Raw genomic sequence first — 25,221 nt, forward strand, 5'->3', positions numbered from 1 at the left:
GTTAACAGTAGCTAGATAGGCGTTAATCTTGTTAATGTTGCTGATTGTAAAACAACGTTGGAATGGAGGGATAAATTTATCTGTCGATAAACTAGAGCAGTGTGAAATCGAGAAAATTGGATAATGGTCGGACAAATCAGATATAATTATGCCACTATTATACGTTTCAGAGGAATTTGTTAAAATATTATCTATTAAAGAACTAGAATTTGGGGTTACTCTTGTTGGTGAAAAAATTAATGGAACGAAGCCGTATGACAACAACAAATTCTGAAATGACATTGCGTGTGTCGAGTCTAAGTTTAGGATATCGACATTGAAATCTCCAACAAAATACGTTCGATGATTCTGCCTTAAAGCGTTAAGTGTAATTTCTAATTTATCAAAAAAGTGATCAAATTTTGTATTAGGTGGCCTATATAAGGCAACCACTTTGATATATTCACAATTATTATTACATTGTTTAAACTTTATATTAATGCACAGCATGTCAACAACATCATCAAACACTCTATCACCACACACACAAAAATCTAAGTCAGTTCTTATAAACATGCAAACTCCCCCACCTAAGCCAGTCATTCTATTTTTAAAAACAAATTTAAAACCTTCTAATCTAATCAATGCTGCAGAAGCTTCATTCAGCCAGGTTTCACTGTTAACTATTAAACTAGGAATGTTATTAAATCCGTCTATAAGCATTTGAAGGGACGTGATTTTATGGCATAAGCTACGAGCATTTACATGCACGATTGATAAAGCTGATGAAGGTAGACTACAATCAGATAGTGATAACAAATTTGATATATTATTTTCAGAGTAGTATTTCGTTTCGTTATGCATTGATTTGCATATAAAATTATTTGGCGCCACCATGATTCTCGATTTTGGATTGGACAACTTTATCTTCTGCTGTTCTTCTGTGACTCGTCAGTGAAAAATCCCATTCGCGCAAAAATGTGTATTGTGGCCATATATCAGGATTGGTGAATTTGGATAACTGGCTGATTGGCAGAATTATTTTAAATGCCGTAGACTCGACTAATGGATTTTGATCTACCGCGGGGTTGCCTGGATGATTATCTGGAGGATTGTTTAAAAGGTTTCTTTTTCGCAAGACTGGGAAACGTTAGTTGAAGATTACGTTATTTGTTTTTAGATGGTTTTCAATTATATCTTTTTTGCACGAGTCAACATTACCTACATAATAAACAATTTTTTTCTCTATAACTTTAGATGCTTTCAAGAGACAGTTCGTACCAGTGTCAAATACTTTGTTAGATTTTTTAGATTCTATTTTGTTGTTTATTGTTTGAAGAACTGGAGGAGAATCATCTGACTTTCTTTTTTTCTTGACTTTCTGAACAAGTTGAAAGCCATCGACGTCTAATTCATCGTTGGATTCATTCATGGATTTTTTAATATTATTATTATTTTTATTAAAATTAAAAGCCAAATGTTTACTTTTATGGTTGGAGACAATAGAGCGTATGTTGTCCAGCAAGCCGGTATGTTTCGTATCTAACGCTTCTATTATGGCCGTCTGTTGTACACTAAACATGGCTTCGATTTCATTTTTGATCTTTTGAAAACTAAAATTCAGCCAGTTAGTAATATTTGGTATCCTCAACAGATTAACAGCTGAATATATTGAACATTTATCAATAAAACCTTCTAACCTCAAAATTTTTAGCAATTCAACACATTCTAAAATTTTGTCTTTTTTATTTATTCCGCGAAATTGAAACTTATCCACTGATTCTGATTGCAATTCTTTAACAATTCCAAATCATTTTACAAAATTTTAATTGCAGCAGTAACTTCGTCGACATAATAGAAATCCAATACATTCAAAATAAAAGTTTCGTTATCGAAATTATTCCAATTATTTGTCAAAAAGCACAAAAATTCACTAGCAACAACCGACCAGCCATTGTTTTTTTTTTTTTTTTTTTTTTTTTTTGCTGCAGTTGTGTCATAGTGCGGCTTAAAACGTTGTTTCGGCGTGGTGAGCACCATCTTCAGAGCCTTAAGTAATATATTTATACATTAGAGTATGTTGAATAATTATAAAATGTATTAATATATGAAATTGAAATTGAATAAATTACGTTGAAATTTAATTAAGAATATGTGAGATAAGAAAATAAATTAGAATAAATAAAATATGATAAGTTAATTAAAATATATAAAATAAAATGACGATAAGTAAACAATATATTACCTTTACTGTTAAAATAGTACATAATTAAAATATTTCACATAAGGTATTTAAAATAAATAAATTAATTAATCAAATTGTTTTAGATAATGTTGAATTACAGAGTAATAAATTGCAGCTACATGTTAAAATAATTGGTAGAAGGTAAATAAAACGAAGTATGTATTACACTAAATGATAGATAAAATTATAACATTGCAAGTGTAGTGGAAATGGTATTATAGTAGCACGATGTGATGTTGTGTACGAAGAATTAGTTTGTATGAAGCGATATAAAGTGTTATATATAATATAATATATATTAACCCAGCCTTGTTGTTGGCAACTACTACATGTCGGTCCCAAGCCCGGATAAATGGGGAGGGGTGAGAAAAAAAATAGCAAACTACCTCACTATTTTGCTGAAATACCTTATGGATCAGTACAATAAAATAAGTTCAGATATGGTGCTGGAAAGTGAGATTCCTGGGCTGGAAAAAACACCTATCATATTACCAGGGATGAACGTGAACGTTTTTCAAGTAGCGAAGGCATTTATGACGTGGACGAGACAAATCCATCAGGACTCCCGCCTGCTGATGTGGCTCCGAGCAAAAGGAAGCATCTACGTTTTACAACAACTATTCACAATATCGGCACATGGAATGTTCGCGGCATGAACATAGGCAAACTCGAAATCATCAAGCAAGAAATGCAACGACTTCATATCGATCTGTTGGGCATCAGCGAGCTTTACTGGACGGGTAATGGATTTTTTAAAAGCGATGAATACACCGTCGTCTACTGTGGAAACGACACCATCAAACGCAATGGAGTGGCATTCATCGCAACAAAAGCAGTCAACAAAGCCGTATACTCTTTTAACATTGCTAGCGATCGAATTATATCCATAACCATCACTGGAAGCCTCCGCTCAATCACGGTTCTACAAGCATATGCACCAACAGCAGATGCACCAGAGAAAGACATCGAAGATATCTATACCAAACTCCAAGAGACAATCGACTAGATCCCAGCTCGTGACATAATCTTTGTAATGGGAGATTTTAATGCGAAAGTCGGATCAGGTGAAGACTTTTCTGTTGTCGGCAAATTTGGTCTTGGTAAACGAAATGACGCAGGAGACCGCCAGATCCAATGTTGCACAGAAAATCATTTCTCGATCATGAACACTTGGTTTGAACAGCCGAAACGAAGGATGTACACTTGGACAGCACCAAACGGTATACATCGAAACCAAATCGACTACATCCTATGTCAGCGCTGCTGGAAAAGCTCAATATTAGCAACAAAAACGTATCCAGGCGCTGACTGCGGCTCCGATCATCAGCCACTGGTTGCTAAAATCAAAATTCGTTTCAGCACCATTAAGAGACCTCAAGCATTACGCCGCTTTGACACAGACAACATCCCCGCCCAATACGCAGTAGAAATAAAGAACAGATTTGAAGCATTCAGCAATTTCAATGAAGAGCCTGATAAAATGTGAGAGGAAATCAAATCGATCGTGGGAAAAACAGCAGAAGAAATCATCTCGTTCAAGAAATCAATGAAAAGATCGAAGTGGCTGACGGACGAAGCAATCAAGATTGCCGAGCATCGTCGCATGACCAAGGCAAAGGGGAACATCGAGGAATTCCGACTACTCAATGCGGCGTTCCAAAAAAGGGCCAGACAGGACAAAGAAGCATACTGTAACAACCAATCCGAGAAACTAAAAAAGGCGAGCCGACACGGTCATACCCGTACTCTTTTTACCTATGTCAAGCAGGTCAGAAAATCATTCACGACATGCAGTGTCTACCGTTAAGGACAGTGATGGTACAATGTTGCAAGACGAAGGGCAAATCAAGCGACGATGGCGGGACTATGCAGAGGAGCTATACGCTGGCAATCCATCAATCCAACTGGTTGTTCAACCCAAACAGATTGATTTGGAACCGGACATCCTAGAAGAAAAAGTCAGTTGGGCTCTAAAACAACTACCAAACAGGAAGACCCCAAGCACGGATAATTTACCAGCAGAACTATTCAAGCCAATACCAGTCAAAATCCTAACCAAATTGTGTCAGAAAATCTGGAGCACAAAATCATGGTCCAACGACTGGACAAGATCAGTTTTCGTCACGCTTCCTAAAAAAAGCGATCTACAGGAATGTTTCAACTATCGAACTATCGCGCTCATCTCCCATGCTAGCAAAATCTTGCTAAAACTTATACAAAACCACATTGTGGCAATCATGGAACGGGAACTACCAGATGTTCAGACTGGCTTTCGCAAGGGACGAGGCACGAGGGATCAAATTGCGAACCTACGCTGGATCATGGAGAAAGCTAGAGAATACCAGAAGGACGTCTATATGTGTTTCATTGACTATACCAAAGCGTTCGACTGTGTGGACCATGACAAACTCTGGACGTGTTTGAAACAAATGGGCGTACCAGAGCACATTGAACAATTGATACAAGCACTGTACTCCAATCAGGCAGCAACTATCAGAACATGTATACCGATTCCGTTGTCCTATGCCACACTGTGTTGTGGAGAGTTATATCGGCCATACACGAACCACTCTCTCTAGACGACTTACCATGCATGTTCAGGATGGTGCTATCGAGGTTCATTTTGAATTAGCTCATCACCTTCGACTCAATCGTACTATACTTGATAAAAACACAAGTATTCTCGATTATGAACCACATCCAGTTCGCCTTAAGATTAAAGAAGCGCTTTATATTAATAAATATAAACCTTCACTCAACAAACAACAGAACAAATTTGACCACCTATTACAACTATTTTCACAGTATCGTAATCAGACACCGCAGAATCAACGCATGCCTCAACGACACGAATATCATTCTACTCTGAATAAATATTTATCCGTGAACACAGAGTTGTTGGCCCGACGCCCTAGAACGTATATCGTACCACCGCTTGATTCCTTGTTTGATACATGATATCAAATCAAATCAAATTTTATTCAATCAATCCAAATTAATAATAATTAGGTAATGATTAGGAGACCAAAGCTAAAAGAAAACAAAATTCTTGTGTCGCAGGCCACCGTTCAAAAATTGTCCATTCTAACACGATTTTTTAAGTAAATTTATAATTCATGACAAAATTAACATAATGCACAATTTACATGATTCTAATTAAATAAAAATTGAACTTTTTTTCAATAAATATTTCTTTATTTTGTTTTTATACAAATGCAAGGAATTTGTAGTCTTTATATCAACAGGAAGTTTCTCCCAGATTCCGGGACTGGTATGTTTTAAACTTTCACCTAGCAGTGTTATTCTTGCAGGTGGTGTATAGAGCAGAGAAGAATGTCGAGTGAACTTTGACTGCACAGCATTTCCAAATTCGAAGAAGTCATTAAAAGATGTTGGTAATTGATAATGTAGGAACTTGAACACAATATGTGAATTTGTATTTGTAATTTCTAATTCATAGCATCATTCAAGATTGATTCATATCATCATTCATATATAAATGTGTGTATATATATATATATATATATATATAATATAATATATATATATATATATATTAGGGTGGTCCTCAATTACATTGGAAAAAATAAAACGCGTAATTTTTTAGGTCTTACCCTTTTATTTGTTTCTCTCATATATAACAAGTAATATGATAAAATTTTATTGACCATAGACAAAATTTAGAGGTCGCCCAAGCGAGTCAAAGTGTCCTGTGCTACCACCTAATTATACGTATTAGCATTTTGTTGCAAAACATGACAAAACTGTTACAAACTACCTGATAAAATTATTATGTCCAGTACCCAGTGTCACTGTTAAACCATTTAGTTGTTAAGGAGATGTATTTCCTCCCACTAATGTCTCTTTCTTTGGGTTTGGATACTGGGTACGATGGTACTCAACAACTTGCAGAAGATACTGCTTTTGTTCTTCAGACGATACTATTGCTCTGTTAAAATCCTGCATCAAAGCAACTCCTCTCTTTGCAAAATCATTGACTGGCTTTATACCGCTTACAACTTCAAAAGCTTTCTTGTACTGTTCATCTTCTCTCCACTCGGAGGGTCTCTTGTTTAGAAATGAGTGAGGCAGTCCGAGGATTGCAAAGAATTGCATGGTGTTCGAAGACACAAAATCTTTGGCAGACATTTCATCAGATATATCATTAATATTCATCAGCACTCTTTTGGTGAAGTCGTTGGTTGTTTTTGATTTCACTGACAGAGCATCAACCATCAACACTTTCTCCTCATGAGAAATCTGATCATCGAAAAACGCAGCTCCAACAAATTCCTCGCTAACATACCATAGATGTCTAGAAAGTGCGTTTGCAGCGGCAACAGAAACTTCACGGTCTACATCTCTGAATTGTTGGATTCTTTTTACCAGCTGGAGATCATGTCTAGCGGCACTAAGAAGATCTGGAACCGTGAACCACGATCTAAGATACCAACAGATGCCAAAAACGATGAAGCGACAGATTCCCTTTTTTTCAACTCTTGTCAGCAGAAACTGATGACGATACATGTACAATTTGAGGGCGTATATTAGTCTCGCCATCCAGCGTGCCCTATGCAGAGCTCCAGGTTGCAGAACTCTGACTCCCCTTGGCGGTGTCTCTCCCAGCAAAATAAGTGAAAGCTCCAGTAGTTCCCTGTAATCGCACCTTGGCTGAAATTGTTCAAGTTGCGTTAGGCAAGAGCTAACGATACCTTCTTTGTGTTGTTCAACTTTGCAGTTCATGCTTTCATCATCCATAATTGTATGATAATCAGCTTGGTCAATGCTGTTGAACTCATTTCGAAAGCGCAAGAAGAGTGCTATTTTTGGACCTGACGTATTAGACGACATGCATGCAGAAAACGCATGCTCAAGTATTATTTCAGATATGTGGTGACGGCAAGCTATGTGAAGCACGTTACGCCCTAATTTTTGTTGCAGCAGGGTGCATGCTCCATTTTTCTTTCCAGTATTACTCGCTGTAGTATCGAACAATAATGCCTTAACAGACTCCTCTAGGTTCTATTCTAAGAGGCATTCGTGCACTTCTGTAGCCTGTCTCTTCCCTGTACCAGATTCTAGTTTTGGAACTGATAAGAGCTTTTCAATTCCCTTTCTGCAACAACAATGGGAAGACGATCAACTTTCTGATTACCGGTCAAATCAAGTAAGAGCTTCCCATCCCAATGGACAGCCAAAGGAACGTCTGGAGAAAAATTCCTTCGAATTTCCAACGCAAGTTCTTGACGATGCTTATGCCTTGCTCGTCGAATTGAGGATCTATTGATGGCAAGGTTTCCAGCATTTAAGCCAAGGTGTTTGGCAACTCCACTGATGATGTACGTCGCCTTTCTATCAGAAGTCTTCGTTCGATCAAGTGCTGCAGCAGTTTCCCTGCTAACTGCACAATGTGGATGGGACATCGAGAAGCTTTTCCTACTTCGTTTTACCTGCACACGTTTGGCAATGCTGTCTTCTTCTGATTCACATTCTGACGACGATGAATCACTGGAACTGTGCTCTATTTCAGCTGAACTGACTTTTCAGCTGAACTGCGCCTGGACTGACTTTAATTTGTAGTTCTCCTGTCTTCTTTTCCTTTCATACAAGCGTGTCTCTTTCAGCGCCAGATTTTTATCTACACCACTCATATAACCACGCCGTCCCGGTTCCCTTTGTGCCAGCAAAAATTTTCTGTCTTCTTGTATCTGAATCAGTTCAATAGCATTAGCATGTGCTATATCAAACAGATCTTTTCGTGAATGAACGAATGCTTGTTCTTGACGTCTTTGAGCATCTGAGTTTCTCTTAGAATGTTTCTTCAATCCTTGCCACAGTTTAAACATATCATCCAAATTCTTAAGTTGTAGGAATTCTGGCCCGTTGCCATATTGGAAGTACCTCTCTTATAACATCAGTCTCACTATCGCGAACTGTCATTTTCTCTGACAAATGAATGTACAGAAAGCGACGCATCATTTCACCTTTCGCTGGTAACTTGTTACCCAGAATGGCAGTTTTTAGAGGCTGGCCTAGAAGATAAATATCCTGCTTCTTTCTTGTTGACTCTACCATGTTGTTTACTTTTTCAGACAAAGATCTGTTAATAAAAAACAAAGACGTTGTATTAGCAATTTGTATTAATTATTAGGCCCATAAGGTAAAACTTCAGAGCCCTTGGGCGACCTCTAAATATTGACCAATTGACCTAAGATTTTACACCAAGTATTACCTAATGGGTGGTAACAAAATTAGGGGGTAAGACAAAAAATTTAAAACTTTTTCATTTTGGGGACCACCCTAATATATATGTTTGTACTTACTTACTACACACATATAGCACACGTTTTATATAGCATACAATCTATTAACACATATTGACAATATTCTCTCAATATACCAATATATAACACTTTATATTGCTTCATACAAACTCATTCTTTGTACACAACATCACATCGAACTACTATAATACATATTGACAATATTCTCTCAATATACCAACATATAACACTTTATATCGCTTCATACAAACTCATTCATTCTTCTTACACAACATCACATCGAGCTACTATAATACCATTTCCACTACACTTGCATTGTTATAATTTTATCTATCATTTAGTGTAATACATACTTCGTTTTATTTACCTTCTACCAATTATTTTAACATGTAGCCGCAATTTATTATTTCGTAATTCTACATTATCTAAAACAATTTGAATCATTAATTTATTTTAAATACCTTATATGAAACAACGTTGTAAGCCGCACTATGACACAACTGTTTAATAAATATGATTTAACCCAAATACGAAATGTTAAATCTATTGGTAAAAAACTAATCAACGCAAAATGGGCAAAAATAATATTTAATGAAGTTTGTATCACTGAGAACCTCGTACCAAAATATATATATATATATATATATATATATATATATATATAATATAGGTTTGTGTGTGTGCGTGTGTGTGTGCGTGTGTGTGCGTGCGCGCGCGTGTATGTGTGTGTGTGTGTGTGTGTGTGTGTGTGTGTGTGTGTGTGTGAGTATTGAAGGGTCAGCGCAAATATTTTCGCTTCAGACTTTAATAGCCCTAGGAAAACCTCTCTTCAGATAACATGCATAAAGAATATTACTTTATGCATGTTTAAATAAATATAGGCACTGTATATTTTACTATCCGGCCAATTATCCGAATAGTGAAAAATGGCTGGATATTCTGTTTGATGTTTGTTTTTCATCTGCAAATAGTAGAATGTTTTCACAAACATCTGCAATACTATTGACGTAGATGATGAATAGGAATGATCAGAGCACGCTGCCCTCAGACTCTGCGCTAGTGATCTTAGTTGGCTGTGATAATGATTAGTCGCATGATAATCATTATCACCTGTCATTACTTGAATTAAAATTTTTATTTTATGCTTAATAACTCAATCATGAAATCTTATTTTAAACGTTATTATATTAGCATGGCTCGGTTTCGATAATTTTTGTTTTGTGTGACTGTATTAATATTTTTTCTCCCTTTAGTTAAGTGATCCCAGGACATTATTTAGGTAGGGGTGGCCTGCACAAATAATTCTTATTTTTATGATCTGAATATTTTGTCGAATAAAATTTGGATTTAAAAAATAATAATTTTTTTCAGCATATTGTATTACATAAAAATCTAGTAATTTCAATTAGAAAAACAATTACATTTTAAGTGTTTTTAGTTAGTAGTGAAATTATGATGCTAAAGTTGGAAATTCTTTTCGAAATTTGGGACCCGGAATCGGAAATTTCTACTCGGAGTCAGATTTTTTTGATGGGCCTGTAACTTAATGTTGATTTTGTTTATTTTCGGTGGTCGCGTCTTCTGTTTCTTTCATTTTTAATTTAATTTATTATTATTCTTCGTTTATTTATATTTTAATTTATTATTAATATTTTTTATTAGTAGTAAGTATATTTATTTTTATTTTATATGAATCCGGTTAAAGCTCGGACTTGCCTTGTACTGGGCACGGGCTTTGGTTTACTAGCCTGAACGACGAACACGAACGTGGATTCTATTTTAATTTTTCCCTACACAACATACACTGACACACATTACAGATTTTTGTTTGATTTTTGATATTTTCATCTAGTCTTGTTCGAATCATATCTAGATTAGACAGCAAAAAATGTATTCAGTATTTTCATGTACATATTTGAAAACAAAACGTTTGTTTGATGACGTTCTCTAACCCGACTTTAACCATCCGACAATTTATACTAAATATTGTGATAACCGTCACAAATTTATTCGCTAGAGGCTCTAGTGTCGCTACAAACGCATACAGTTCGAGAAGGAACTAGTACCTTCTGACAGCGGGATATCTAGGACGTCCGAGAAGCGTCGGTAAGACGGGTATATAAAGATGGGCGAGATATTACATATGGTTGTTAAATATTTAATATTAGAAACCGATAGATTGTAAGTGTCGAAAGCGATATTTGACTCTGCGTTGTATTTTTATATTTATTGTATTTGCGATATTGTTATTTGGAAAGCGGTAGTCTCTGAACGTTAATTTGATAGTTTGTGAACATCAGCTTTTATTCATGGGATTCATGGGTATACTATGGAGTACATTGTCGAATCGACAAATTGGGTCATCGGTGATGACCCAATCCTTGATGAATATTTCCGTGCAAAAGTTCCACAAATCCATACACCTGTACTATCGCCGCTTTGGGCCGTCTGCTTTCGTCGAGTCCTTTTTTTAGCGAGAGCAGCTGTGCGTGCCAGTTCAAAAGCTGAAACCGCCGATTGGGTAAACTTTTTCCATTCCGAACGTCGCAGAGCATCAACACAAAGAGCCTTTGGGTCTAGATCACATTTTTTCATATTTTCTTTAAGGCTGTCTTTGTATCTGCGTACAGGGCCACCTGCCAATCTATTTTCCGACGCTAGCTGACCAAAAAGACTTGCTTGAGGATTCTTGTATCTGGCATACGCATAACGTGCCTTATCCAGCGAAACTGAACTTGAAACAGCAGCGATTCCACACCCATTATACCGCACTTTGCCATAACCGCTGTGTTTGGGACCTTGTCTTCCCACCGGATACCTGCAATCATGCGCAGGCATCTCTAAACTGGTCGAGCCTACGAATGTGGCGACGGTAGAACGTCCAGGTTTTGCAACCATAAAGCAGTGAATAGAGCACAACTGCTCTGTATACTGCAATTTTGGTGGCCAGAGTAATTCTGTGCTCATTCCAAAGACGTCCGGTCAGCATACCAAAAGCAGCACCTACTTTTGCAAGCCTTGCTGTAATATCATCATCGATAGTTGCATTATTGGAAATATATCCGCCTAGATAAAAAAAAATCTATCAACATAATTGAGACGCGAATCGTCCGCCATCACATGGACCATTGCCCCTAACGAAACTGCGTAGCTCTGATGCAAGACCTCAGTTTTCTTCAGACTGACTGTAAGTTCAAATTTTTTAACTGTTGTATAGATGTGGTTGAACAGCGTCTGAATCTCGGCTTGTGTGTGTGCAACCAGTGCACAATCATCAGCAAATAATAGGTCCCGAACAACAGAGATCTGTGTCTTGGACTTGACTTTCAATCGTCTAATATTAAAAATATCCCCATCCATACGATAGCAGATTGGTATCCCCTCAGTACCGTGACAAAAAGCAACTCGGATCATCAATGAGAAGTAGATGTTGAACAGCAATGGAACCATAACGCATCCTTGCTTGGTTTTGTTTGTAACATCAAAATTCTGTGACAGTTCACTACACTCGCTTTCATACCTTCATGAAAGGAACGAACAACGGCAACAAAAACAGAGGGGCAACCAATTTTTGACGAGCAGCGCCAGAGTGCTGACCTATCAACCGAATCAAATGCCTTGGTCAGGCAAAACAAAAACCATATACAATCCCTGTTACTGCTCGCGACATTTTTCTTGCAGTTGCCTTGCAGTGAATACCATATCGGTTGTGCTGCGTCCAGCTCTAAATCCACACTGACCCTCCGAAAAGATATCTAGATTGTTGACATGTTTTGCCAGGCGTTCAACAATCACTCTGGCTAGTATCTTCCCAGATATGGAGAGCAGAGAGATTCTTCTGTAGTCGTCGCAGTTTGATCGATCACCTTTTTTTTAAACATGTGAACGATCAGAGCATCTTTGAATTCCTGTGAGACCGACCACTCTGCCCACATGCGTTCAAAAAGCTCCACCAATTTCTTCCTGAGATGCAGACCACCGTGTTTAAACAGCTCTGCAGGCAACCCATCCAAACCCGGCGCCTTACCAGATGACAACCGAGATATTGCTTTATCCACTTCCTGCAAACTAGGGGGAACTTCAAGATTATGATTAGGCTCCCAATCCGGCAGCTCAGACAGGACCGAGTCTTTTGATTTAGCACCCCGCAGAAGTGTTCTGCCCAGCGGGCCAAGATGCCAAGCCCATCTTTAATCAACGACGTACCATCACGTGAACGCACTGGTATACCTCCTAAGTCACGTGGACCATATACCATCTTAAAGCCTTTATGAAATAGCTTCAGATAACCACGGTGGTTAGCAGCTACCTGTAATTCATCAGCCTTTGCCGACCACCAGGACTCCTTCATTCTGCGCAGCTCCCTCTGCGAGATACTTTGTGCATTTGAGTAGGCTCCCTTCTTTGCATCATTGCTTTGTCGTTTATCTAAGCCAGATGTGTTTTGTGCACCACATCCAGCAATCTACGAGCTTCCGTATCTCGTTGATCGAACCAGTCTCTATGCCCACCCCGGCGGTGACCGAGCACATTTCCTGCAACCTTTTGTAAGACCGTTTGAAAATGCGGCCAATCAAGGTCAGTATTCTTAGCCATTTCGATGCATAATGTGCGGCTGAAAGACTCCTGAGTTGACCTGTCTTCCAGTTTAGCCACATCCAACCTGTCGGATTTTACCACCCTATGATGCCTCTTGACTGGCTTGACCGTCAAAAACATGGACATTTTGACAAGACGATGATCTGACCATACAGTTGTCGCTCGAATCGCTCTTGTGAGGCAAACGTTGCGTAGGTCCCTTTGCCTTGTGATGACGTAATCGATCAGGTGCCAATGTCCCGATCGTGGGTGCATCCATGTAGTCTTTAGCTTGTTTGACTGTTTGAAGACCGTGCCCGTCGTCATTCTCTAGTTGCCGCAGGGCTTTTACGCTCACAGCATCCACCGAAGACAACCTGCACAATTGAATTAGTTTAAGGTGGGAAGAGTTTTGTGAGAACTAGCCACACCCTCTCTTTCTACTAAGGCCGTTGTCAACAGGCACAATGAATTGCGACGTGATGACTGACACACCAACCAACCCAAATAGTAAAGTTAAACTCCGAATTTATTACAACAATACAAAGACGTCTCATCTAATACTGAAAAACAACTGCAGTCCTAGAGATAACTCTGAGTTAAAGCGTAATCACGTAATATATAAATTTAATTGCCCCTTTGACGGCTGTGCACGTCAACATGACTCATATATCGGGATTTCTCTACCTCACTGACTAGAAGGCTTACGATGCATAAACAGAGTGGTGCTATCAAATCTCATTTGGACTCAACACACTCAATGACAATTAGCCGTGAAATCCTCGACAGCAACACCAAAGTAATATACCAGAACAGCAACTACACGCATCTTAAAATAGCAGAAGCAGTCCTAATTGACATCAATAAACCAAAAATAAATATACAACCCGGCGCTTAACCAACAACGAAAACAAAGAAGTAATAAAAACTAGCATTGTAAATAGTGGCAAAGAAGAATATGATGCTATCGATGAAGAAAACGAGACCAAAGAAGATGACCAGCCAATAAAGAAACCTGACACCTAATTCGCATCAAAGTTCAATTTTACAACACCAAAGTTAATTTTTACAACGTCAAAGTTCATCTTGACAAAGTCAATATTTCCCTATATATACAGCAAGGAGCACTGATGATGATTCACTCGGAATCGAAATATGGCCTTATTTGCAGCATGAATTCGTAAAATAAGTTTATTTTGAATTTTAATAAACTAAACGTTTACCAAAAAACTTTTGTGAAAAAAATCGAAAAAACGTACTACAAACATATTAACGCCAAACATTCGGTAGAATTTATAGAGTATTGTAAAAATTATGGTCTATTACCAACATATATATATATGTTGGTAATAGACCATAATATATATATATATATATATATATATATATATATATATATAATCCTTTTATTTAGCAAAAACCAGGAGATCAAATAAGCGAGCTTGTGCAGATCACCTTAACTAAAATCGAGTAATTGGTTATCGATTTATAAATAAAACGATAGTTTTATCGATTTATAAATAAAACGATAGTTTAAGAGTTATTTCGTGTCACTATTTTTCACTGGAATGAAACGAACTCGTCGTCGACCGGGACAGTTTTAACAATATCATTATATATTTTTGAAATTAGTTTCTCTTTCTTTGTCTTGTTGTTGGACGATGCTAGGAGGGATATTTTGCGTTGATGTGTGGTTTTGGTTTTGAAGCGAGCTTGCTGAGGGGTTCACTTTAGCAACATCGTTCCGTCGGAAAACCAAAACCATTAATCAACGCAGACTATCCCTCTTTTCACCGTCCAACAACAAGGCAAAGACATTTGCAAGACCTCCATCAATAGCAACTTTACAAATTTGTTACTATCCGCCAATGTTCCTATTCGATTTTTTTATTATTATGCTGCTCTGATATACACAGAACCGCTTAGGCTTACATATCATCCCTGTATTTAAACCTTTGTGCCACAAAGACTGTACTATACACCACATGTCATACATATTATTTATGCATGCGCATCATACGCGCATGGCGTATAATAGTCTTTGAGTTTCGACCGACAGTATTCGATCGAACTAGGCCATCGCGTAACTGCATGAGATATGGCACTTCTACAGACTGAACTAACTAGCCGACCGATATTTTCAAAACTTCATAATTATATTTCATAACTCTGTATGCTCGAATAGTCATGTTGTGTATATATTTGTATGTATATTCTGGTCTATTACTTTATAATTTTTATTTTCACCACATTAATCACATCCGTTTTTCATCGTTAATTATATCCAAATATCTGAAATTATTAAATAACTGAATTCACTTTTAATTATTAACCATATGTTCATCACTTCGCTACCTTTCACAACGTAAACCAAATAATTTCATTCGTATGTTTGATCATTTTCACCTAACTAATTACTTAATTATTAATACTTATATTTAATTTAATTAATTTTTTCTTTACTAATGTATACCTTATAACATTTCCAGTAAATTTATTTTCTGATGATAGCTTTAAACGGCCGAAACAATATTGACCAAATGATTTGAAAAGTTACTCTGCTCAGCTATAGAAAAAATTTATAAAAAGTTTTGAATATATATATATATATATATATATATATATATTTTGGAAATAGGTCATATATTATACAATATTGTATAAATTCTACCTAATTGTTGGCATTAATCAATTTAAAGTTTGTCTTTTCAATTGTTCAATTTATTTATTAAAAATAGTATTATCCAAATTCACCATGCAAATTTATTATAAAACTAAAATGTTGTTATCCAGATTCATCATGCAGATGGGCCTCTCGATTTTTCAGAAATCATTTTCAGAGCAGCTTTGGTTTATATAGGTTTTTTAGACTAAGTAAAGTTTGTTACGTAGTTGGTGTCATATTCTTCATGGTCAGAGCTATAAGCCATGTGAATCGCACAGCAAACACGCCGTTGAGATGCTACAAAGCATGAGAAACCTGCACAGAAATTAAAAGTTTTAGTGCTATAAAGCGTGAGAGACCGCACCGCAACTTAGTTGTTATGGAGCTATAAGACGTGCAAATCACACGGCAAATTAGACGTTGATATGCTATAAGGCGTGAGAAGCCCACACAGAGAATTGGACGTTATAAGTTAAGGGGAACCAATGACAAATTCGATGTTGAGATTCTATAAGTCATGCAAATCACTCACAGGGCAAATAGGATGAAATTATAATTCGTGAGGAACCCATGCGTCCAATTCGACTTTGAGGTGCTATAAGGCATGCAAATATGATGTTTAGACTGTGTAAAGCGTAAGAATTGAAATTTAAGTCGTGAGGAACCCACACATCAAATTTGATTTGAGATGCTATGAATCATGCGAACCATGAGCAGACGATTACGTTTAGATGGAGTAAAGTGTGAGACTCGCACAACGAATTAGATGTTGAGATGGCTAAAATCTGTACAACATGGTCGACGCTATTTTGATGACACAGGACACAAAGTCAAAGCGCAAAATTTGATGTCTGTTAAGACAATATAAAGCATGAAGATAGCCAATCTGGCATCCACATTTTTATTATAGAATGATAATTTTAAAGACAATGAAAAATAAAAAATTTATTACGTCAAGTGTAATATAGTAACACATACAATCAGTCAATCAATCTTCGTTTAGCATCCAGAGACCCAACTTCCCAGAGGTAGGATGATATCTTGGCCATCAATTTTTTGCTCCAAATTAGGCGATCAGTTGTATCCATTTCATTTAAATTTAGAGCTTTTATGTCTTGCTCGATTGTTTGCTACCAGGACTTTTTTTAGGACGGCCTTTGGGACGTTTGCCAGGTACTTCAACACTGCAAGAGAAATTATGGAGCTGTTTCCACGTCGTTTCACATGACCAAACCACCGCAGACGGTGTTGCTGGCATTCGTTCTTTATATCATCTAAACCAGCACGACGCTTGATTTCGGTAGATTTGATGTGGTCCTTCAGACTAATTCGTTGCATCCATCGGAGCATTTTCATATCGGTTCGGTGAAGTTGTTGTTGCAGTTTGGCTGTCATTGGCCATGTTTCTGCACCATATAACATCACCGGACGTATCACAGATTTATAAAGTCTTGATCGTAGTGGTAGTGGGATGTCGTGCCGCATCAATATAGAGGCAAGGAGATGGCATTTATTCCAGGCTGCACGTATGCGTGCTCGAACGGCAGCTTCAGCTGTTCCAGTACAATCTAAAACATCCCCTAGATATTGAAACGAATTGAAACCCTAACCCTAACCCTTAATGGCTTCAAAAACATTGCTATTTCGAATTTGTTGTTGTGAATTGATGCAAGCAGGACAAATAAAATTGTACACTTTAGAAAGTACCAATTATTTTTGAACAACGTTTGTGACACCACTGGTTACACTGATGACACTTGATTGAATTGTTACCTACACCAGCTTTACAAACTGAACACGGCTGTGGATTGGATGGGTTCACCAGTGTTCATTGCTTTGGTTTTGCTTTTGTAGATTTTGAATCCATGATCGGCGAGTCTGGTGTTCCAATCTTCAAACATCTGTGCTGCATTCTGCTCAGACGTGGCTGTTAAAACGATATCATCAGCATATATTAGATTTCAAATGTCACCAGTGCGTATCGGTTTTGTGATTTTTTCCATCACAATTATAAATAACAGTGGACTGAGAATTGAGCCTTGGTTAACTCCAACGCCGATGTCAAAAGCATATGTGTTTCCTACCGTTGTGCTGACAAGAGTCTTAGTATTCGTATACATTTCCATCACAAGTCGAACAAGATAATCTGGAATGAGTTGTCGACGTCTGATTGCTTCACGAGGAACTCGATTGCTTTTTCAAGGTCTACAAAAATGTGTGATAGTTGTTAATGCTTTACGAGGTACTTCTCTTGCAGTTGCCGAAGGATGTGAATTGCATCAATTGTTGATTTCCCCGCTAGGAAACCAAATTGATAACTTTCGATTGTGATGCACGACGTTAATCTTCTCTCAAAGATTTTCTCGACAATTTTCAGGGAGTGTTCTAACAGACGTATATGATATGATGAACAGTTCAATGGATCACCTTTGCCTTTGTATAGCGGGACTGTCATGCTATAGTTCCATTCAGTCGGCATTGAGCAATTTCTCCAGATTTCTCGGCAAAATTGTAGTAACGTTTGGATACATGCAGTACCAGATGCTTTGATTATGTCATTTGTGAATCCAGGGGGCCCTGCTGCTTTTCCATCCTTCATAGCTCTCAGAGCTTCTGTAAGCTCCTTTACAGTGATGTCTGGAATCGGACCTTCGATGGATGGAACGTCAAAGTTAACATTGATGGGATTTGTTTCGTTTAAAAGACGGTTGAAGTATTCTTTCCACTGTATCTTAATCTCATCTTGTTCAAGAACCATCTCATTTTTGTCGTTTTTGATACATGAGGCACCAACTATGTCTTTTTTCGTACGCTTTGCTTGTTTTACTATAGGATACAGAGATTTCATTTGTTCACCTTTGTTTTTAGTGAGCCACTCTCTGCTCTGATCTGTCCGAGCCAGTGCGACTTGACGTCTTGCATAGTTGTTCTTCTCACGGAAAATTTTATGGTCATCAACAGACTTTGATTTTTGTCATTGCTTGTATGCTGATTTCTTTTCTGCCCTAGCATTTTGTACACTGTCATTTCACCACCAAGTGTCCCGTTCATGCTGGCGTTTTGTACCACTTTTCCCACAAACTGTAGTTGCAGCGTTTATCAAAACAGTTTTGTATGTACTCCAATCTGTACTGGATTGCGATTGGTGGTCTAACTGTGTGGCGACAATCTGTTGAAATTTTTTTTGATGAATATTGCTTTTCATCTTCCACGTTTTGATTCTCCGAGGCATTTGTTTAAACTTATTTTGTGACAGTTCGACAACCAGGTCTGCCACAAGGAGTCTATGTTGGGTGACACATGATTCGCCAGGTATAATTGTGACATTTTTGAATATTGTATTGTATTGTAGATTTGTAGAGCGCCTCTATTGAGCTATCTTCAGAGGCGCTACTTGTGCTTCGTTTTGTTGAAAAAATGATGTTTCAAGCCGCTTCTAAAGGCGTCACGATTGATGTTAGAATTGACTTTTAAATCAATCGGTAATGAGTTCCAGGTCCTAGCTGCTGCAACTGAAAACTTTTTTGCGCCAAAATGAGATGCTTTGAACGGAGGACAAATAATATCTCCGTGCTTTGCAGATCTCAGTCGATTCCGACCTGGAACGTCCGATACCAAATTTAACATTTCTTTTAAATAAGCCGGTGCTCTTCCATCCAGACAGTTTTTTACCATAAGAGCTATTTTAAATCGTATTCTGTCCTCGACCGACAGCCAATGAAGTTTATTTTTCATGTAATCAGAAATGTTGTCAAATTTAGAGACCCGAGCAATCACCCTAGCTGCAGACCTCAAAACCGATTGCAAGGATGCCAGTTGATATTTGTTGACACCATACAAAACAGAATTACAGTAATCAATTCTCGTGCAGACAAGACTGCACACTAGAGTTTTTGTTGACTCTTCTGTAAGATATTGTCTGATTGTCCTTATCCTATGAAGCTGATGGTGAGATCGCTGGCAGAGGCATTTCTCATGACTCCCCATGGAAAGACCTGGGTCGAGAACGACACCAAGATCAACAACTGGATCTTTAAAATCATTTTCATTCAGCAAATTATGCTTACTGCCAATCCACATAAATTTAGTCTTAACTTATTTGCTGACATCCACTGTTCTACCGCTTTTATTGCTTTTAAAACGGTATCCAACAGATTACCCATAGATTCACGCGGTGTGAAACCATACAACTGCACATCATCTGCATATAAATGACAGCCAATTCCAAATGATTCAACAACTTTCACAACGTCAGCTGTATATAAAATGTAGAGCAGGGGTCCAAGAACAAATCCCTGGGGCACACCACGATCCAGTTTCGTTGTAGCTGTTTCTGGCCCCAGAGTAACGATCTGAGTTCGTTCAAATAGATATGACTCAAACCATTTTAACGCGACATCTGTAATACCGTATGATACTGTTAGCCGTTTCAGCAACGTTTGGTGGTGAACGGTGTCAAATGCTGCACTTACATCAATATGGCGAATAGGCCTACGTTATCTTTATCGATCGATTCACAGACATCTGAACACACTTTCAACAGCACAGTTTCTGTTGAATGGTGAAGGCGAAACCCTGATTGTAGTTTCGGAAGAAGTCCATGTGTATTCAATTATCTAAGAAGCTGATTGGCAACAAGTCGTTCAACGGTTTTTGAAATGAAAGTGAGGTTAGAAATTGGCCTGAAATTGCCTTCAATGTTCGGTGATAACCCAGGCTTTTTTTAGCAGAGGTGACACCACTGCCATCTTTTGTGATTTAGGCATTTTTGATGATTGAATGCTTTTGTTGATCATAACATGGAGAAATGGCAGCAGTGTGTCCAAACAATTTTTGACAATGAACGTCGGTATTGGATCCAGACTACAAGACTTTGTTGGTAACGACTGAATTTTATTTTTAATTTCATTTAATGTAACTGTGTTGAAACAGTTGGAACGAGGATTCACCATTTGAAACTCAGGAGCCATATCCTTAATCAAATGTCATGTTGGATTTTTACGCGCTAAATAACGTTGATAGCCATGGGCTGATATAGATGAATTTGCTTTGGAGGGAGAGTTATTTTTTATGAGGGATGAAACAACACTCCACAACTTTTTCGGGTTCTTTTCGTTCGATTTTATCAAATCATGTAAAAAACGTCGTTCTTTTTCCATGAAAAACAAGTGTTTCTCTTTATAAGCCAGCTTCAAGCTTTCATAATTCACAGCATTTTTTGCCGATCGATACTTTCTCTCCAATCTGCGTACATCACGTTTCATCACCAGACATTCGGAATCGAACCAGAGATTCTTTTTTGTTGGTAGCCTCTTCGACACCTGAGGAGCATGTTGATCAAGGAGTCGACGGAGAGTTGAGTCATAGAGGTTGAACAGGCCATCCACATCGCACCTCAAACATACATCTGAATTACATAGATCACTTGCAATAAGGTCATTGTTGAATTTTATGTAATCAATCCTGCGAAAATTTCGAATTTTTGATAAAGATTGACTTAATGGCTGAAATAACCTTACATTAAGCGAACAAGTAACCAGTCCGTAATCCGAGATGAGAGGTGGATCAACCCGAACGTCACGAACGCTGCAACTCAGGTTTGAAATTATGACATCCAGAAGACCTCCTTTGTTGTGTGTTGAAGTCGTCACATGTTGTTCAAGTCCAAACGACGATACTAAATTAGAAAATTTGTTGGACATCGTTGATTCCTCATGACTTCGTGGAGTATCGTAACTGATGTAACCATCTGGTACTGAGCGAATTAGTCCAACATCATCAGAAGTGTAATGTCGACTTTCCACAAGAGCTAAAACATCAAGTTTTTTGTCTTCAATAATTTCTTTCACAGCAGTAAACTTATTAGCAATACTGTTAACATTCAACTGGCCAATACTCACACGTTTTGAACAAAACTGACGCTCAGTGAGTAAATTCAACGATTTATTTCTTTCACAATTAGGTTTCCAAATTTTAAATTTGAATAAACTTTTTCTAATTAATCTTGACGGAGTAAAAATGTTATTGTTTATTTTAAAGAGCTCAGCTGCTTCGTACTTGATAGGCTCTGTGCTATTGCTGCTCATTAGCATAATTTATATTGGATAAATTAAGTTCAACTGACTATTCCACAAACAAATTCAACCAAATTAATGAAAAACGTAACTTTTAAAACTTTAAAACAAAAAACTTGTTACGCAGCAATTTAACTCCCAATTTAACCAAAAAGTAGCCTTTAATTCAATTTAAAAGCGACAAAAAACAACATTTAACGAGCTAATTTCGAGACACGTCCAACAGCTGTTGAAACGCACGAATAGTCTTCGGTGTTGTTGCTTGACAGCGAAGAAATCAATTGGCGTGGCTGATGGTCTACTTTTGTATGTTATGAGATGTTCCAACCTCTTTCTAAAATATGTGTTCAGTAAACAAAACCTGTGACTTTCAGCAACTCCAAAAATGCGGTTGCCGTCTCCATAGCCAAAACCGCCATGTACGTTGTCAAAACCATCTGTTTTCTCTACGTCTTCAATCAGGATTGTTTCGGATTTTGATTTGTTGAGATGGTGTCAGAGTCATTTTTCATCTTTTCTGATTCGCCTGTCTGTGGTGCGTATGCAGAAAAAATAGTCATTGTTTGCTTTTCTAGGCGAAGCTTGATCCACATGAAACGTGAGTTAATCTTTTTAATATCCAGTACTTCTTGGGCTAGCGGTTCTTTTACAAAAATTCCAACACCATTTTTGGCCGTCTTTTGACCGTTCCAGAATAGTGTATATTTTTCTTTGTCTGAGTTGACGTGACAGACACCATTCGATTTCCATCGGGTTTCCTGAAAGCAGCAGATGTCAATCCTACGCTCGAGCATTTCTGCGATTTCCATGCTGCGGCCAGTCAGTGATCCAACATTGAGCGTTCCAAGTCTAAGTACCATGTAGGTACTCTTCTGAATTTTTCTGCAACATCCCTCCGCTATTGCATACTTCACAGGGATTCTTAACACCGCTTGACCACTTAAGGCCAGCTTTCAAGTATTGATTCTTGAAGGTTACAAAGGAACACATGTTTAATGATTGGTTGAATTGAAACCAGTCTTATGTAAACGAGAATAATTTACTTGATTTTGTTTATTCCGTGTTGTATGATATTTTTCAGATATGGCCGAAAATAAAGAACCATGGGAAAAGAGTTTGGAAAATAAAAATTTATCAACTCCAGGTACAGTAACACTTTATTAGAATTTTTTCAAAATTCTACTGAAAAATTAATTTGGTTATAAAAAAAAATAATTTCAAATTGAAAATTGCTTAAGTAAATTACAATGTGCGGAAGGTTCTAACCATTTTTAAATGAAACTGTTTCAAAAAGTGTACACCTCTATGCACAGAATTTAAGTTTAAGCAAAAAGGTAAATATTTTCGGATACTTATATATTGGGTTAGGTAGTAGTTCTTCAGTACAACATATTTCATTAAGTTTGATCTATGATTTAACCATTGGTAATTTTCTACATTAATGTTTCTAAATTTTAATCAGTGAATCTTTGAATTTCTAATCAATTTTATATCTTTGAGACTTAATCAAATTCGTTATTAAAGTTTATTTAAACGAGGTTTTGACAACCAATTTGTCATCTCCAGGTTAGTATTATGATAGGTAATTAATCTTTGTATAGGTTTTTTTATGGCAAAAGATTTTAATAAATTGAGCTTAGGTACTGTAATTTTTAGAGTTTAGGTTAGAGAGAGGATTAATTAATTAGCTATGATCGTTGTATAGAATAAAATATATAGGCCTTTGCTTTATAAAATACACCCTGAATGTTGTTCCATTAAGCTATCGGAATCCAGCTATAATACAACGCTTCTTATACGTCTTTGCGCTATAAAAATCATCTCCGAGAGTTGTATATTAGCTGGTTACAGGTAATTAGCTTATTATTTATATATTTTGTTAAGCTATCGAAATCCATCATTGATACACCGCTCCTTTGCTATGATGTTTATTCATCGATCGAATTTGTTAATGTGTGTTTGTTTGTGTGTCTGTGTTTTGTGCATGCGTCTAAGTGTGTTGTGTGTGGTTGGAAGACTGTATTTTATTTTTATACAATATTGTATGAAATCTACCGAATTGTTGGCAGTAACCGATTGAAAGTTTGTCTAATCGTTTAATTTATAGAAAAAGAATTATGATCCTAATTTATCCTGCAGATAGACCTATTTTAATTTTTCACAAATTATCTTCAGTTTAGCTTTGGTTTATATAGTTTCTTGGACAAAGAGAGGTAGTTGAATTAATTTGTGTCATTTTCTTCTTCTTTGTTGGTGCCACTTTCTTCTTTTCCATTGTTATTGAAGTTAGCACTAAGTCGTCAAGTTGTTAATGATGTAATCATTCTTTGTTGGATATTTATTTGTGGTTTATTACTATAAGAACAGCTTAGATGCATTGTGTTGATGTTCTGACAAATTTTTTTTTTATTTTTGTGTTGTTAGGAATTTGGTGGGCTATTGAAGTTACATTTCTGTTTCGGGCTCTACTCATAAATCTAATCTTCATATTTTGACCTTAACTCAGAAACTTTTTATTCCAATTTTTTTTAAATTATGCTAGTTTGATCATGTCATTCCTCAGCAAATATTTATAATATTAATCAATTACATATCAGTTATTTATTACTTTTCTTTTTAAAAATTTGAGTACAAAATAATGACTACTGATTGGTTGTAAAGGATTATTGAGCTAATGAGTTTATCTATCTGCAATAATTCTAATAAAATGTTTGTTAATGGAAATAAAGTTTAAATTTTGAACAGACTTAATTTTGTCAATAAAAAATTACTAAGACAAATAGAAAATTTGATTAGAAGCGGATAAATACTAATAAATCGGTGGAATTTATTACACACACACCCACGCATATATATATATATATATATATATATATATATATATATATATATATATATATATATATTCCATAAATTCTACCAAATGTTTGGCGTTAATATGTTTGTAGTTCGGTTTTTCGATTTTTCTCACTAAAGTTTTTTGGAGAAATTTTGTATTCAGTTGACATGTGATTTCTGTAATAATGTAATTCTGTTAAAATAATAAACTCGAAAAAGAATTGAAGCTATTCTTAAACATATCATCAATAAAAATGTCACACCAACCAACCCAATTAGTAAAGTTAAACTCCGAATTTATTACAACAATTAAAAAACGTCTCACCTAATACTGAAAAAAAATTGTAGTCCTAGGGATAACTCTGTGTTAAAGCGTAATCACGTAATATATGAATTTAACTCACTTATTCCACTGAAGGTTATAAAATCAGCACAATTAGATCATTCATCAATCGCGCATTTACACACTCGACAACAGTTGAACATGCTCAATCGGAAATCAAACGTGTCACTAAATTACTTGTTAACAATAACTACGACCTAAATCAGATGAAAAAG

At 36.7% G+C, this 25,221-nt stretch overlaps 5 protein-coding genes across 5 annotated transcripts; 1 reads left to right on the plus strand and 4 right to left on the minus strand.

Moving 5' to 3' along the window:
* Nucleotides 1–859: 859 nt before the first annotated feature.
* Nucleotides 860–1,934, minus strand: HELRODRAFT_164089 (hypothetical protein; the record flags this gene model as incomplete). The annotated part of the gene is made up of 3 exons (XM_009029130.1): nt 860–1,119; nt 1,201–1,386; nt 1,928–1,934. The coding sequence occupies 3 exons, from the start codon at nt 1,932–1,934 to the stop codon at nt 860–862; spliced, it is 453 nt and encodes a 150-aa protein (XP_009027378.1).
* Nucleotides 1,935–2,553: 619 nt separating this feature from the next.
* On the plus strand, nt 2,554–3,230 carry HELRODRAFT_164090 (hypothetical protein; the record flags this gene model as incomplete). The annotated part of the gene is made up of 2 exons (XM_009029131.1): nt 2,554–2,677; nt 2,785–3,230. The coding sequence occupies 2 exons, from the start codon at nt 2,554–2,556 to the stop codon at nt 3,228–3,230; spliced, it is 570 nt and encodes a 189-aa protein (XP_009027379.1).
* A 2,825-nt stretch (nt 3,231–6,055) lies between these two features.
* On the minus strand, nt 6,056–8,299 carry HELRODRAFT_164091 (hypothetical protein; the record flags this gene model as incomplete). Its single annotated transcript, XM_009029132.1, has 4 exons — nt 6,056–7,203; nt 7,380–7,732; nt 7,793–7,932; nt 8,126–8,299. The coding sequence occupies 4 exons, from the start codon at nt 8,297–8,299 to the stop codon at nt 6,056–6,058; spliced, it is 1,815 nt and encodes a 604-aa protein (XP_009027380.1).
* A 2,569-nt stretch (nt 8,300–10,868) lies between these two features.
* On the minus strand, nt 10,869–15,275 carry HELRODRAFT_164092 (hypothetical protein; the record flags this gene model as incomplete). Its single annotated transcript, XM_009029133.1, has 4 exons — nt 10,869–10,991; nt 13,256–13,463; nt 14,542–14,546; nt 15,219–15,275. The coding sequence occupies 4 exons, from the start codon at nt 15,273–15,275 to the stop codon at nt 10,869–10,871; spliced, it is 393 nt and encodes a 130-aa protein (XP_009027381.1).
* Nucleotides 15,276–22,283: 7,008 nt separating this feature from the next.
* On the minus strand, nt 22,284–22,634 carry HELRODRAFT_69135 (hypothetical protein; the record flags this gene model as incomplete). Its single annotated transcript, XM_009029012.1, has 1 exon — nt 22,284–22,634. One exon carries the CDS (start codon nt 22,632–22,634, stop codon nt 22,284–22,286), a length of 351 nt encoding a protein of 116 aa, XP_009027260.1.
* Nucleotides 22,635–25,221: the final 2,587 nt, after the last annotated feature.

This window comes from Helobdella robusta (genome assembly GCF_000326865.2).
Source record: "Helobdella robusta unplaced genomic scaffold HELROscaffold_6, whole genome shotgun sequence".
Lineage (NCBI taxonomy): Eukaryota > Metazoa > Annelida > Clitellata > Rhynchobdellida > Glossiphoniidae > Helobdella > Helobdella robusta.